The 15,000-nt window shown below is 46.3% G+C and overlaps 1 protein-coding gene across 1 annotated transcript in view; it reads right to left on the reverse strand.

The window, feature by feature from the left end:
* The window catches only part of LOC311117527 (carboxypeptidase M-like), a gene marked incomplete at both ends in the record, with an annotated part of 78,777 nt that overhangs the window by 37,560 nt on the left and 26,217 nt on the right, over positions 1-15,000 (reverse strand). Inside the window, one exon of the mRNA XM_084192448.1 lies at positions 3,467-3,636. Coding sequence (XP_084048574.1) covers positions 3,467-3,636 — 170 coding nt within the window. The remainder of the gene's footprint in view (positions 1-3,466; positions 3,637-15,000) is intronic.

A 15,000-nucleotide genomic window follows, 5' to 3' on the forward strand; every position in this document is an offset into this window, starting at 1 on the left:
AAACAGATCACTGCAGACAGAGATCAGATCTACCACCAAACAGATCACTGCAGACAGAGATCAGATCTACCACCAAACAGAGATCAGATCTACCAAACAGGTCACTGCAGACAGAGATCAGATCTACCACCAAACAGATCACTGCAGACAGAGATCAGATCTACCACCAAACAGATCACTGCAGACAGAGATCAGATCTACCACCAAACAGATCACTGCAGACAGAGATCAGATCTACCACCAAACAGGTCACTGCAGACAGAGATCAGATCTACCACCAAACAGAGATCAGATCTACCAAACAGGTCACTGCAGACAGAGATCAGATCTACCACCAAACAGATCACTGCAGACAGAGATCAGATCTACCACCAAACAGATCAATGCAGACAGAGATCAGATCTACCACCAAATAGGTTGTTTGTTTCCAATGACAGTGGTTTCAGTTAAACTGATGAACACCGATCGAAGCCATGTTACAACAACAAACACATGAGTCATTTAGTGGTGGAAAGTCGCTGCTGTCATCTCTCTCAATCACGAAAACTATCTAAACCCGTCCTGTTGCATTACTGTAGTGTTGCTCAATAATCTGGTTTCCATAGGGGAGATTGTCTCTGTTTTTCTAAGAACCCTTCCCTGTTTAAAGTTGTTATGGTGACGAGTTGGTGAGAGTTTTTCCAGTGTTTGGGGCTGGGATGACTGTGTAAGAGGGTGTGTGTGTGTGTGTCAGTGATCTGTCCCATCCGGGGAGGAATCCACTGCCAGGAAATGGGATCTCTCTGTGTGTGTGTGTGTGTGTGTGTGTGTGTGTGTGTGTGTGTGTGTAAATATGTACGTGCAAGTGTGTGTGAGTGAAAGAAAGAGTGTGTGTTTGTATATTTGTGTGTGTGTCAGAGAGAGAGAGATAAAGAGAGACAGCCAGAGAAAGGGAGAGAGAGACAGAGGGACAGGGAGAGAGAGACAGAGGGAGAGAGACAGAGGGAGAGAGAGACAGTGACAGAGAGACAGAGGGACAGGGAGAGAGAGACAGAGGGACAGGGAGAGAGACAGGGAGAGAGACAGAGGGACAGGGGGAGAGGGAGAGAGAGACAGAGGGAGAGAGAGAGAGAGGGACAGAGAGACAGGGAGAGAGAATTTGATTTGATTTGATTTGATTTGATTTGAGAGAGAGACAGAGGGAGAGAGAGACAGAGGGACAGAGAGACAGGGAGAGAGAGAGACAGAGGGAGAGAGAGACAGAGGGAGAGAGAGTCTGTTTTCAGGCCGTGGCTTCCTGCTAATCAGAGTGTTGTGGGCGAGTGCTGTAGAGGCATTGTGTCTACAAACATCTCAGATCAAACTCCAGGATCTCTAGTGGCACAGCTGGCACTGCGATGCAGTGCCTTAGACCACTGTGCCACTCGGGAGGCCAGTCTAAGTAACCATCCTACAGTTGATGATTCACTGGGGTCCAAGTAACCATTCTGCTGTGTACACCATTACCCATCCTACAGTTGATGATTCACTGGGGTCCAAAGTAACCATTCTGCTGTTGACACCCAGAACCATCCTACAGTTGATGATTCACTGGGGTCCAAAGTAACCATTCTGCTGTTGACACCCAGAACCATCCTACAGCTGATGCGTTGCTCAGTAGACCAGAACATAACGGGCCGGACCTGCATCCATCCATCCATCCATCCTTCACTCCAAACAATGATCCTCATAAGTTTCACTGCCCCAACTCTATCTAGCCACAATGGAACTCTGAAACTACATAAAAAAAAAAAAGGGGCAATCTGGGATTTGAAAAACAACAAACCGTCCACTCCGCCACTTGCTCAGGTAAAACAGCTGTGGGATGGGTCTGGAGAAATGTAACCACTGTTAAATCCATAGCCAGAGCTATAGACGCCGACTGACCATCCGTGAGATCCACACGATAGTTTGAAACAGACACTGAGGCACTTTGGCTGGAAAAGTTAGTGGCACCACAGAGTAGGAAGGTCAGATCAAGTATCCACCCCCTCACTCACTCACTCACTCACTCACTCACTCACTCACTCACTCACTCACTCACTCACTCACTCACTCACTCACTCACTCACTCACTCACCCCCTCACTCACTCACTCACTCACTCACTCACTCACTCACTCACTCACTCACCCCCTCACTCACTCACCCCCTCACTCACTCACTCACTCACTCACTCACTCCCTCACTCACCCCCTCACTCACTCACCCCCTCACTCCCTCACTCACTCACTCACTCCCTCACTCACTCACCCCCTCACTCACTCACCCCCTCACTCACTCACTCACTCACCCTCTCCCTCACTCCCTCACTCACTCACCCCCTCACTCACTCACCCCCTCACTCACTCACCCCCTCACTCCCTCACTCACTCCCTCACTCCCTCACTCCTTCACTCACTCACCCCCTCACTCACTCACCCCCTCACTCACTCACTCACCCTCTCCCTCACTCCCTCACTCACTCACCCCCTCACTCACTCACCCCCTCACTCACCCCCTCACTCACTCACCCCCTCACTCACTCACTCACCCTCTCCCTCACTCCCTCACTCACTCACCCCCTCACTCACTCACCCCCTCACTCACCCCCTCACTCACTCACTCACCCTCTCCCTCACTCCCTCACTCACTCACCCCCTCACTCACTCACCCCCTCACTCACCCCCTCACTCACTCACTCACTCACTCACCCCCTCACCCCCTCACTCACCCCCTCACTCACTCACTCACTCACTCCAAAACACATTGTAAAGTTCTACAACAACACCAGTCAGACTGGACGGAGGCTGTGAGTTGATTTGAAGTTACTGAACAGCGTCAGAAGGGACAGGTTGACTTTAAGACACCACCCGTGATGTCCCTCGCTATCTCACCTCCCCTGGGAGTACTTTAAGACACCACCCGTGATGTCCCTCGCTATCTCACCTCCCCTGGGAGTACTTTAAGACACCACCCGTGATGTCCCTCGCTATCTCACCTCCCCTGGGAGTACTTTAAGACACCACCCGTGATGTCCCTCGCTATCTCACCTCCCCTGGGAGTACTTTAAGACACCACCCGTGATGTCCCTCGCTATCTCACCTCCCCTGGGAGTACTTTAAGACACCACCCGTGATGTCCCTCGCTATCTCACCTCCCCTGGGAGTACTTTAAGACACCACCCGTGATGTCCCTCGCTATCTCACCTCCCCTGGGAGTACTTTAAGACACCACCCGTGATGTCCCTCGCTATCTCACCTCCCCTGGGAGTACTTTAAGACACCACCCGTGATGTCCCTCGCTATCTCACCTCCCCTGGGAGTACTTTAAGACACCACCCGTGATGTCCCTCGCTATCTCACCTCCCCTGGGAGTACTTTAAGACACCACCCGTGACGTCCCTCGCTATCTCACCTCCCCTGGGAGTACTTTAAGACACCACCCGTGATGTCCCCTCGCTATCTCACCTCCCCTGGGAGTACATGCAGTCTCTGCTGGAAGACTCGAAGCCGTCTGGGTTCATGGAAACCAGGATGTGGACGCGGCTGCTGTTCAGGAGGCGGGTCACCAGCGGGTCGCTAAGGTAACCACGGGTCAGGTGATCGATCAGCTGGAGCAGGAGAACTCGGCCCACCACCTAAACAGAGATACGATGATACAGTTACTACCACAGAGATCCCATTAACTTACTAGAGGGCTATGTCATAAACCCTCAACGTTCCAGAAGGGGGCGGTAAAATGGCAGCCATATTGGTCAGGGAGAAATCCCAACCTGTCCTAATTGGAATGAATTGCAATAAACGCAGAATCCCGATTTTACTTCTGCAGGAAAATAAAAAGGCATGTGATATCAGAAATTGTCTAATATGATTATTGTCAACCTAAAATATTGTCATATTATAAATACATTTTATATGGGTTTTGTATAAATTGTCTGTATAATTCACCTATAAAGTATATGTAAACAGACCATACAGGTAGATAATCTGACCTTCTATACTGTCATAAGATTATAGTATTCTTATTCCTAATTCAATGGTTACAACAGCGTGTTAGGTAATGGTACACTTTATGCTGTCTCAGAAATGTAGTCAATGAAACCTAGACACACTGAAAGAGACATTGTCAGAACGTCTGTCTGCAGATCTACTGCAGCAGATAAATCACTAAATAAACTGCCAAATGAAGTCAGCTCTGCACTACTTTTTGAAGTGAAGACTATTGTGCTTGTGTCTGAGACCTTCCCCCACTACTGGTGAACACACATTCTGCTGTCTGAGAAATGTCGGCTCTTAAAAACCCTTGAGACCCTGCCATCCGTCCCTCCGTCCCTCCCTCCCTCCCTCCCTCCCTCCCTCCCTCCGTCCATCCATCCATCCGTCCCTCCCTCCATCCGTCCCTCCCTCCCTCCATCCCTCCATCCGTCCCTCCCTCCCTCCCTCCCTCCCTCCCTCCCTCCCTCACTCCCTCCCTCCCTCCCTCCCGCCATCCCTCCCTCCTCCGTCCCTCCCTCCCTCCCTCCTCCATCTGTCCCACCCTCCTCCGTCCGTCCCTCCATCCGTCCGTCCCTTGGATTAGATTTTAGCATGACTAATCCTTGTTGACCTTAAGACCAGCACGTACAGTAATTCCATTTAGACTGAGATTTATCAAATCTGCCCTCACAAAGGATCTTCTACTTACTAAGTAACCAGCTAAACTAATCATCGACATGGTTAATGTGGTCCTGCTTCCTGCTGCGTTATCCTACTTCCTCAGTCTGTATAACAATCACACTGCTGCTCATCGGACTCAGCCATCAACCACCTGACTCAGCCATCAACCACCTGACTCAGCCATCAACCACCTGACTCTGCCATCAACCACCTGACTCTGCCATCAACCACCTGACTCTACCATCAACCACCTGACTCAGCCATCAACCACCTGACTCAGCCATCAACCACCTGACTCAGCCATCAACCACCTGACTCAGCCATCAACCACCTGACTCTGCCATCAACCACCTGACTCTGCCATCAACCACCTGACTCTGCCATCAACCACCTGACTCTGCCATCAACCACCTGACTCAGCCATCAACCACCTGACTCAGCCATCAACCACCTATCAACCCCCCGACTCTGGCGTCCACCCCCCGACTCTACTGTCAACCACCTGACTCTGCCATCAACCACCTGACTCTGCCATCAACCACCTGACTCAGCCATCAACCACCTGACTCAGCCATCAACCACCTGACTCAGCCATCAACCACCTGACTCTGCCGTCCACCCCCGACTCTACCATCAACCACCTGACTTTACTGTCAACCACCTATCAACCACCCGACTCTGCCGTCAACCACCCGACTCTGCCGTCAACCACCCGACTCTGCCGTCAACCACCCGACTCTGCCGTCAACCACCCATCAACCACCTGACTCTGCCGTCAACCACCCATCAACCACCTGACTCTGCAGTCAACCACCTGACTCTGCCGTCAACCACCTGACTCTGCCGTCAACCACCTGACTCTGCCGTCAACCACCCATCAACCACCCGACTCTGCCGTCAACCACCCGACTCTGCCGTCAACCACCCGACTCTGCCGTCAACCACCCGACTCTGCCGTCAACCACCCATCAACCACCTGACTCTGCCGTCAACCACCCATCAACCACCTGACTCTGCAGTCAACCACCTGACTCTGCCGTCAACCACCTGACTCTGCCGTCAACCACTTGACTCTGCCGTCAACCACCCATCAACCACCTGACTCTGCCGTCAACCACACATCAACCACCTGACTCTGCCGTCAACCACACATCAACCACCTGACTCTGCCGTCAACCACACATCAACCACCTGACTCTGCCGTCAACCACACGTCAACCACCTGACTATGCCGTCAACCACCTGACAACCACCTGACTATGCCGTCAACCACCTGACTCTGCCGTCAACCACCTGACTATGCCGTCAACCACCTGACTCTGCCGTCAACCACCTGACTATGCCGTCAACCACCTGACTCTGCCGTCAACCACCTGACTCTGCCGTCAACCACCTGACTCTATCAACATCGCCTTAATTTGACTGGGTTATGCCCCCGGGCTGTGTGTGTGTATGTATGTATATTAGGCCACTGGGTTGTGACAAAAGGAGATTTGTCTGTAATGTATTGTGTCCCAGGACATCTCCAGGCTGGTTTGTAACATAGACAGACTTTCTAATGTATTGTGTCTCAGGACATCTCCAGGCTGGTTTGTAACACAGACAGACTTTATGACCTACAACCGCTCCCCCCCCCCCCCCCCCCCCACCTCCCCTCCTCTCTCTCCCTGAGGATTGCTACTGCGGATGGGAGTGTGTCTGCCTGTATGTGCTCGCACGCCTGTGTGTGTATGTGCACGTGTGCTTGCCAGAGATCCTTTATTGTAAGCATGTGAGGCCAATGAAGGGTTGGTGCAGGAACTGGTGATAAGTGGCTGTTGGCCCCCCTTCCTTTGACAAAGCTGGGATAATGATGCACCGGCTACCCAAGCTGGGATAATGATGCACCGGCTACCCAAGCTGGGATAATGATGCACCGGCTACCCAAGCTGGGATAATGATGCACCGGCTACCCAAGCTGGGACCAGGAGAGAGAGAGAGCGAGAGAGAGAGAGAGAGCGAGAGACAGACAGACAGACAGACAGTCAGTCAGTCTCTCTCTCAAATATTCACAAAACACTTCTCAACACAATTATAGTTATCCAACACTCTTAATAACAGCTTAGGCAGAGTCACGTGATGCTGAGAAGCAAGGTGGGTTGTCTGAAAGGAGCCTCCCAATAAAACCCTCCCAATTTCTTCAAAGTTCAATAGAATAGTCAATTTAGTATAATTGTTTGAGGGGAAAGTTAGTTTTAGTTGTTTTATCAACGTTTTTCAACAATGTCTGCGTTGAATTCAGCTTAAACACGTACACGTAGCACGATCGCTAGCGCAGCGGCTAACAGGGCTAGCTCTGTTGCTAGCGCTTCAGCAAGTGTGACGTTGAAACGGCAGGACATAGAACCCAGCTCGTTGTCGGCCTTGCAATCATCCCTACAGAAGGCCATGGAAGAAATGGGTAAAGTCAGCACCATTCTTGAATCGGATGTTTCTCAGGTCAAGCGATCTCAGATATGCAAGAAGATGTATCAGTCATATTACAGAGGCTAGATGAGGCAGAGGGTCAGAGGTCAACGCTGGAGGACGACAACGACCGACTGATTAAGAAAGCCGAGAATAACGCTAACCTGTATGAGGATCTCCACAGAAGCGTTCAAGACGCAGCTAACAGAGACAGGCGCCTCAATTTAAGACTTTTAGGGGTCAAGGAGGGTCCGGAGGATAGCAAGCCGCGGGTATGCATGAGACGAATTATCTCGAAGGCTCTGGGGGTGGATCTGGACGAATCAGAGCTTCAACAAGTCCACCGTTCACGTAGCACCAATACCACGCGAGAATCAGCCGCCTAGACCGATCATCATCCGCTTTTCTCGGGGATCTGGATGAGAGAGAGAGAGAGAGAGAGAGAGAGAGAGAGAGAGAGAGAGAGAGAGAGAGAGAGAGAGAGAGAGAGAGAGAGAGAGAGAGAGAGAGAGAGAGAGAGAGAGAGAGAGAGAGAGAGAGAGAGAGAGAGAGAGAGAGAGAGAGAGAGAGAGAGAGAGAGAGAGAGAGAGAGAGAGAGAGAGAGAGAGAGAGAGAGAGAGAGAGAGAGAGAGAGAGAGAGAGAGAGAGAGAGAGAGACAGAGAGAGAGTGTGCTGGCCGCTGCGAAAGGGAATGTATCGGGAGAAGACAGAGGTGACCTGGAAGGGCTGCAAGCGATCATTCTTTCCTGATAAGACCAAGGAGCTGGCGGACAGGAAGAGGCTGCATGAGTTGGATGGACGTTTCACACTCGCCTACCCAGCTGTGCCAAGCTTTACATGGAACGGGGAAAGACAGAGCTTCGATGACCTTCGCAAGGCGACGGAATTCCTCAAGAAACACCCCAGAGGACCAGAAATAAGGGCCTTGATGGCATAGCTATATTGGCCCGGTGAGTTCTATATGGGAAAGTGTTTACGTGACGCACTAATCGCAAAGACACTGAAATGAGGTTGGTAATTAGGTTAAATATGTGTAATATTTATGCACCAAACAAGGAGGATCCTGGGTTTTTCCCATAAGGTTAATAAAGGTCATAGGAGAAATCATTGGTGGCAATACAGTGCTGGCGGGAGACTTTAACCAGGTTCAAGACAGTATTCTTAATAAAAAAACGACTTATTCCAAAACTGTACCAAGGGACAGAGCAGCCATACACCTATTAAATGAGGGATCTGGGTCTGCTAGATACATGGAGACTTGTCAATCCTAGAGAGAAGGAATATAAGTTTTATTCACATAAACATAAATCTAATTCCAGGATAGATGACTTCCTAACTTCCAAGAGTATGACTAAACCGGTGATAGATTGTAAAAAATAGGGGTTATTGCTTTGACTGACCACGCAACAGTGGAATTATGTATACTGGTTGAGGCTAACATGGCTATGAAAAGCATTAGATGGAGGATGAATATGTCCTTATTCCAACGACGAAACATTTAATATTTCCCTTAAATGAAGACATCAAGTGTTTTTTTTTTTCAAACAAACATTGGTTCCACTGATAAATTGAGTACGGCGTGGGAGCCCTCTAAAGCTTATGTTAGAGGCACAATAATACACCAGTAGAAAGAAAAGGGAAGATAGAGAAAGAGTTGGAAAACTAGAGTTTCAAATGAAAGAGTTGGAAAACTAGAGTCTCAAATGAAAGAGTTGGAAAACTAGAGTCTCAAATGAAAGAGTTGGAAAACTAGAGTCTCAAATGAAAGAGTTGGAAAACTAGAGTCTCAAATGAAAGAGTTGGAAAACTAGAGTCTCAAATGAAAGAGTTGGAAAACTAGAGTCTCAAATGAAAGAGTTGGAAAACTAGTCTCAAATGAAAGAGTTGGAAAACTAGAGTCTCAAATGAAAGAGTTGGAAAACTAGTCTCTCAAATGACAGAATTGGTAACTAGTCTCAAATGACAGAGTTGGAAAAATAGTTATCCAAGAAAAATACTGAGTCACTGTCGAAACAAGTCTGTGATCTGAAGTTTCAATTACATGAGATCTATCACAAAAAGGCTGAATATGCAATGTTTGGGCTGAGGACAAACTTTTATGAAAGTGGTGGAAAAAAAAACTGGTAAATTATTGAAACAAAAAGATGGCAGTTTTGTAATACCAGCTATCAAAAATAGAAGTGGTGAGGTACTGACTGGTACAAAAGATATTAACAATGTGTTTTGTGACTTTATAATTTTAAATGTAACTTGAATGCTAAATTGAATGCCTTTTTTTCCCTTCCAAAAGATAGCGCTTCCTGGGGTGTCCCCCAGATCAAATAAAGGATTTGGATGCTCCTATACTAGAATCGGAGATAAGAACAGCCATCACCTCAATGAAGTGTGGAAAGTCACCAGGATTAGACAGCTTCCCGGCTGAGTATTTACATCTTAGTCATTTAGCAGACGCTCTTATCCAGAGCGACTTACAGGAGCAATTAGGGTTAAGTGCCTTGCTCAAGGGCACCGACAGATTTTTCACCTAGTCGGCTCGGGGATTATAACCAGCGACCTTTCGATTACTGGCACAACGCTCTTAACCACTAAGCTACCTGCCGCCCTGGTTGTGAAAGAGGAATGTTGACGTATTAGCTCCTATATTAAAGACGGGTGGAACTGGAGCAGCTTCCTGACACCTTTTAATAAGGCACTAATTTAATTCCTTCTCTAGAAGGAGAGAGACCCCACTGGCCCAGGGAGTTTCCGCCCTATTCAGTTTAATCAGAGCTGATTGTAAAGGTGCTCTTCATCAGGCTGGAGAAGGTTTCACCTCATATTATTCACACAGAATAACCAGACTAGTAACACTAACCAGACTAGTAAGACTAACCAGACTAGTAAGACTAACCAGACTAGTAAGACTAACCAGACTAGTAACACTAACCAGACTAGTAACACTAACCAGACTAGTAACACCTCACCACTATAGTCATACTAACCAGACTAGTAACACCTCACCACTATAGTCATACTAACCAGACTAGTAACACCTCACCACTATAGTCATACTAACCAGACTAGTAACACCTCACCACTATAGTCATACTAACCAGACTAGTACACCACTATAGTCATACTAACCAGACTAGTAACACCTCACCACTATAGTCATACTAACCAGACTAGTAACACCTCACCACTATAGTCATACTAACCAGACTAGTAACACCTCACCACTATAGTCATACTAACCAGACTAGTAACACCTCACCACTATAGTCATACTAACCAGACTAGTAACACCTCACCACTATAGTCATACTAACCAGACTAGTAACACCTCACCACTATAGTCATACTAACCAGACTAGTAACACCTCACCACTATAGTCATACTAACCAGACTAGTAACACCTCACCACTAGTCATACTAACCAGACTAGTAACACTAACCAGACTAGTAACACCTCACCACTATAGTCATACTAACCAGACTAGTAACACCTCACCACTATAGTCATACTAACCAGACTAGTAACACCTCACCACTAGTCATACTAACCAGACTAGTAACACTAACCAGACTAGTAACACCTCACCACTATAGTCATACTAACCAGACTAGTAACACCTCACCACTATAGTCATACTAACCAGACTAGTAACACCTCACCACTAGTCATACTAACCAGACTAGTAACACCTCACCACTAGTCATACTAACCAGACTAGTAACACCTCACCACTATAGTCATACTAACCAGACTAGTAACACCTCACCACTATAGTCATACTAACCAGACTAGTAACACCTCACCACTATAGTCATACTAACCAGACTAGTAACACCTCACCACTATAGTCATACTAACCAGACTAGTACACCACTATAGTCATACTAACCAGACTAGTAACACCTCACCACTATAGTCATACTAACCAGACTAGTAACACCTCACCACTATAGTCATACTAACCAGACTAGTAACACCTCACCACTATAGTCATACTAACCAGACTAGTACACCACTATAGTCATACTAACCAGACTAGTAACACCACACCACTATAGTCATACTAACCAGACTAGTAACACCTCACCACTATAGTCATACTAACCAGACTAGTAACACCTCACCACTAGTCATACTAACCAGACTAGTAACACCTCACCACTATAGTCATACTAACCAGACTAGTAACACCTCACCACTATAGTCATACTAACCAGACTAGTAACACCTCACCACTATAGTCATACTAACCAGACTAGTAACACCTCACCACTATAGTCATACTAACCAGACTAGTAACACCTCACCACTATAGTCATACTAACCAGACTAGTAACACCTCACCACTATAGTCATACTAACCAGACTAGTACACCACTATAGTCATACTAACCAGACTAGTAACACCTCACCACTATAGTCATACTAACCAGACTAGTAACACCACACCACTATAGTCATACTAACCAGACTAGTAACACCTCACCACTATAGTCATACTAACCAGACTAGTAACACCTCACCACTAGTCATACTAACCAGACTAGTAACACCTCACCACTATAGTCATACTAACCAGACTAGTAACACCTCACCACTATAGTCATACTAACCAGACTAGTAACACCTCACCACTATAGTCATACTAACCAGACTAGTACACCACTATAGTCATACTAACCAGACTAGTAACACCTCACCACTATAGTCATACTAACCAGACTAGTAACACCTCACCACTATAGTCATACTAACCAGACTAGTAACACCTCACCACTATAGTCATACTAACCAGACTAGTACACCACTATAGTCATACTAACCAGACTAGTAACACCTCACCACTATAGTCATACTAACCAGACTAGTAACACCTCACCACTATAGTCATACTAACCAGACTAGTACACCACTATAGTCATACTAACCAGACTAGTACACCACTATAGTCATACTAACCAGACTAGTAACACCTCACCACTATAGTCATACTAACCAGACTAGTACACCACTATAGTCATACTAACCAGACTAGTACACCACTATAGTCATACTAACCAGACTAGTAACACCTCACCACTATAGTCATACTAACCAGACTAGTAACACCTCACCACTATAGTCATACTAACCAGACTAGTAACACCTCACCACTATAGTCATACTAACCAGACTAGTAACACCTCACCACTATAGTCATACTAACCAGACTAGTAACACCACACCACTATAGTCATACTAACCAGACTAGTACACCACTATAGTCATACTAACCAGACTAGTAACACCATACCACTATAGTCATACTAACCAGACTAGTAACACCTCACCACTATAGTCATACTAACCAGACTAGTAACACCTCACCACTATAGTCATACTAACCAGACTAGTAACACCTCACCACTATAGTCATACTAACCAGACTAGTAACACCTCACCACTATAGTCATACTAACCAGACTAGTAACACCTCACCACTATAGTCATACTAACCAGACTAGTAACACCACACCACTATAGTCATACTAACCAGACTAGTAACACCTCACCACTATAGTCATACTAACCAGACTAGTAACACCTCACCACTATAGTCATACTAACCAGACTAGTAACACCTCACCACTATAGTCATACTAACCAGACTAGTAACACCTCACCACTATAGTCATACTAACCAGACTAGTAACACCTCACCACTATAGTCATACTAACCAGACTAGTAACACCTCACCACTATAGTCATACTAACCAGACTAGTAACACCTCACCACCATAGTCATACTAACCAGACTAGTAACACCACTATAGTCATACTAACCAGACTAGTAACACCACTATAGTCATACTAACCAGACTAGTAACACCACTATAGTCATACTAACCAGACTAGTAACACCTCACCACTATAGTCATACTAACCAGACTAGTAACACCTCACCACTATAGTCATACTAACCAGACTAGTAACACCTCACCACTATAGTCATACTAACCAGACTAGTAACACCTCACCACTATAGTCATACTAACCAGACTAGTAACACCTCACCACTAGTCATATTAACCAGACTAGTAACACCTCACCACTATAGTCATACTAACCAGACTAGTAACACCTCACCACTATAGTCATACTAACCAGACTAGTACACCACTATAGTCATACTAACCAGACTAGTACACCACTATAGTCATACTAACCAGACTAGTAACACCACACCACACTTACTCAGACCGGTCACTTTCTGCTAAGAGACACACACACACACTACAATACAGAGACACACACATACCACACCGTGCTTAACTAAGATAGGTCTAGAACCATCAATCTCTGCCAAGCCCACGTATTTTACACCAGAAAAGAGACCGCATTTAAGTACAGCTCCAATCACAGGGTGCAGTTTATTCTATATCATTAGCATAATCGCCATAGGTGCAGTAAAACCATCATTACAACAGACAGTTTAAGGAGCCTCAAGAGTCAGCTGTAAATGGAACTGTGACGGAACCACATTCCTGACAACACATTCGAACTGTTCAAGCCTTCAAGATAGATGAGGCAAACTTCAAAAACAGAGAAACGAGGTGTCCTGGATTGTGATATAATATGCATGATAAAGAGCCAAGAGAAACTCATCGGAAGACAGATGAGATGAGAATAGCATGGTTCAGTCTCAGGTGATGAGAATAGCATGGTTCAGTCTCAGGTGAGGCATTGGATAAAAGGATAAGATGCCACGATACAAGTTGTTCTTGATTTGCTAAGACATGATGGAACGCCATTGCTGGAAGTACTGTATGTTATTGCCTTACCTCCATAACTTACTACATTCGCACACACTGTATATATATATATTTTCTGTTGTATTTTTTGACTTTATGTTTTGTTTTACCCCATATGTAACTCTGTGTTGTTGTCTTTAAATCGCACTGCTTTGCTTTATCTTGGCCAGGTCGCAGTTGTAAATGAGAACTTGTTCTCAACTGGCTTACCTGGTTAAATAAAGGTGAAATAAATAAATAAATAAATAAATAAAAAAAAATGTGTGATTGAAGCTGAGCCATCATTGTTTTAGAGGGTTTAGTTTGCCAGGTCTCACGTCACGTCTCTCGTCTCTATATTCAAATGATTCTGTGCCAAACACATGCCAGTTCTGGGGGCAGCGTCACCTGTTTTGAAGAGGCTGAATAACATCTGAAGAAAGGAGCACAAGGAATCGAATTAAAGAAACGGTTACTTTCTTTATTTTCTACTCAATCTGCCAAGGAGAAGTAAGTAGTTCACCTACTGGTCCAAAGATCAACACACAGACAGGTTAACTCCTGTTACTAATGATTGTCACAAATAAAAACACTGGCTAGAACTCCAGAGCTTCTGGAACCAATGGGAACTAGAATCAGGGGAGCCAATGGAATTCATATGGTTCCATCCCTAAGCTCCAGCACATTGAGGTTCCATTGTGTCTCAGTCCATTGAGCACTGTGGTATTCTAGAATGATCCATTCTATTCAGGCTACAACAGCGGAGCACAGCTAGCCCCGAGGCCTAGTCTTCTGAATGGACAGCCAGAGAGAAAGTGTGTGTGTGTGTGTGTGTGTGTGTGTGTGTGTGTGTGTGTGTGTGTGTGTGTGTGTGTACCCCTCAGAGCAGCAGCACATGTCCTGTGTGCCTCCGCCCCCAGCCCTCAGGTGAAGTAGAGGCACTGTGACATCACTGTGACATCACTCTGCTACATCCCAGCCGGGGGGGGGGGGGGAAATGAGAAGGAAAAGCCCCCTCATCTGGTGTGTGTGTGTGGGTCTCATCTGGTATCTCTTAAACCATGTCCATTCAGCTTAAGGGAGGGAGCTACAGTAATATTGCATCCCAAATGGCACCCTATTCCCTATACAGGG

The sequence above is a fragment of the Coregonus lavaretus genome, assembly GCF_964263955.1.
Source record: "Coregonus lavaretus genome assembly, contig: HAP1_SCAFFOLD_175, whole genome shotgun sequence".
In the NCBI taxonomy this organism is placed as follows: Eukaryota; Metazoa; Chordata; class Actinopteri; order Salmoniformes; family Salmonidae; genus Coregonus; species Coregonus lavaretus.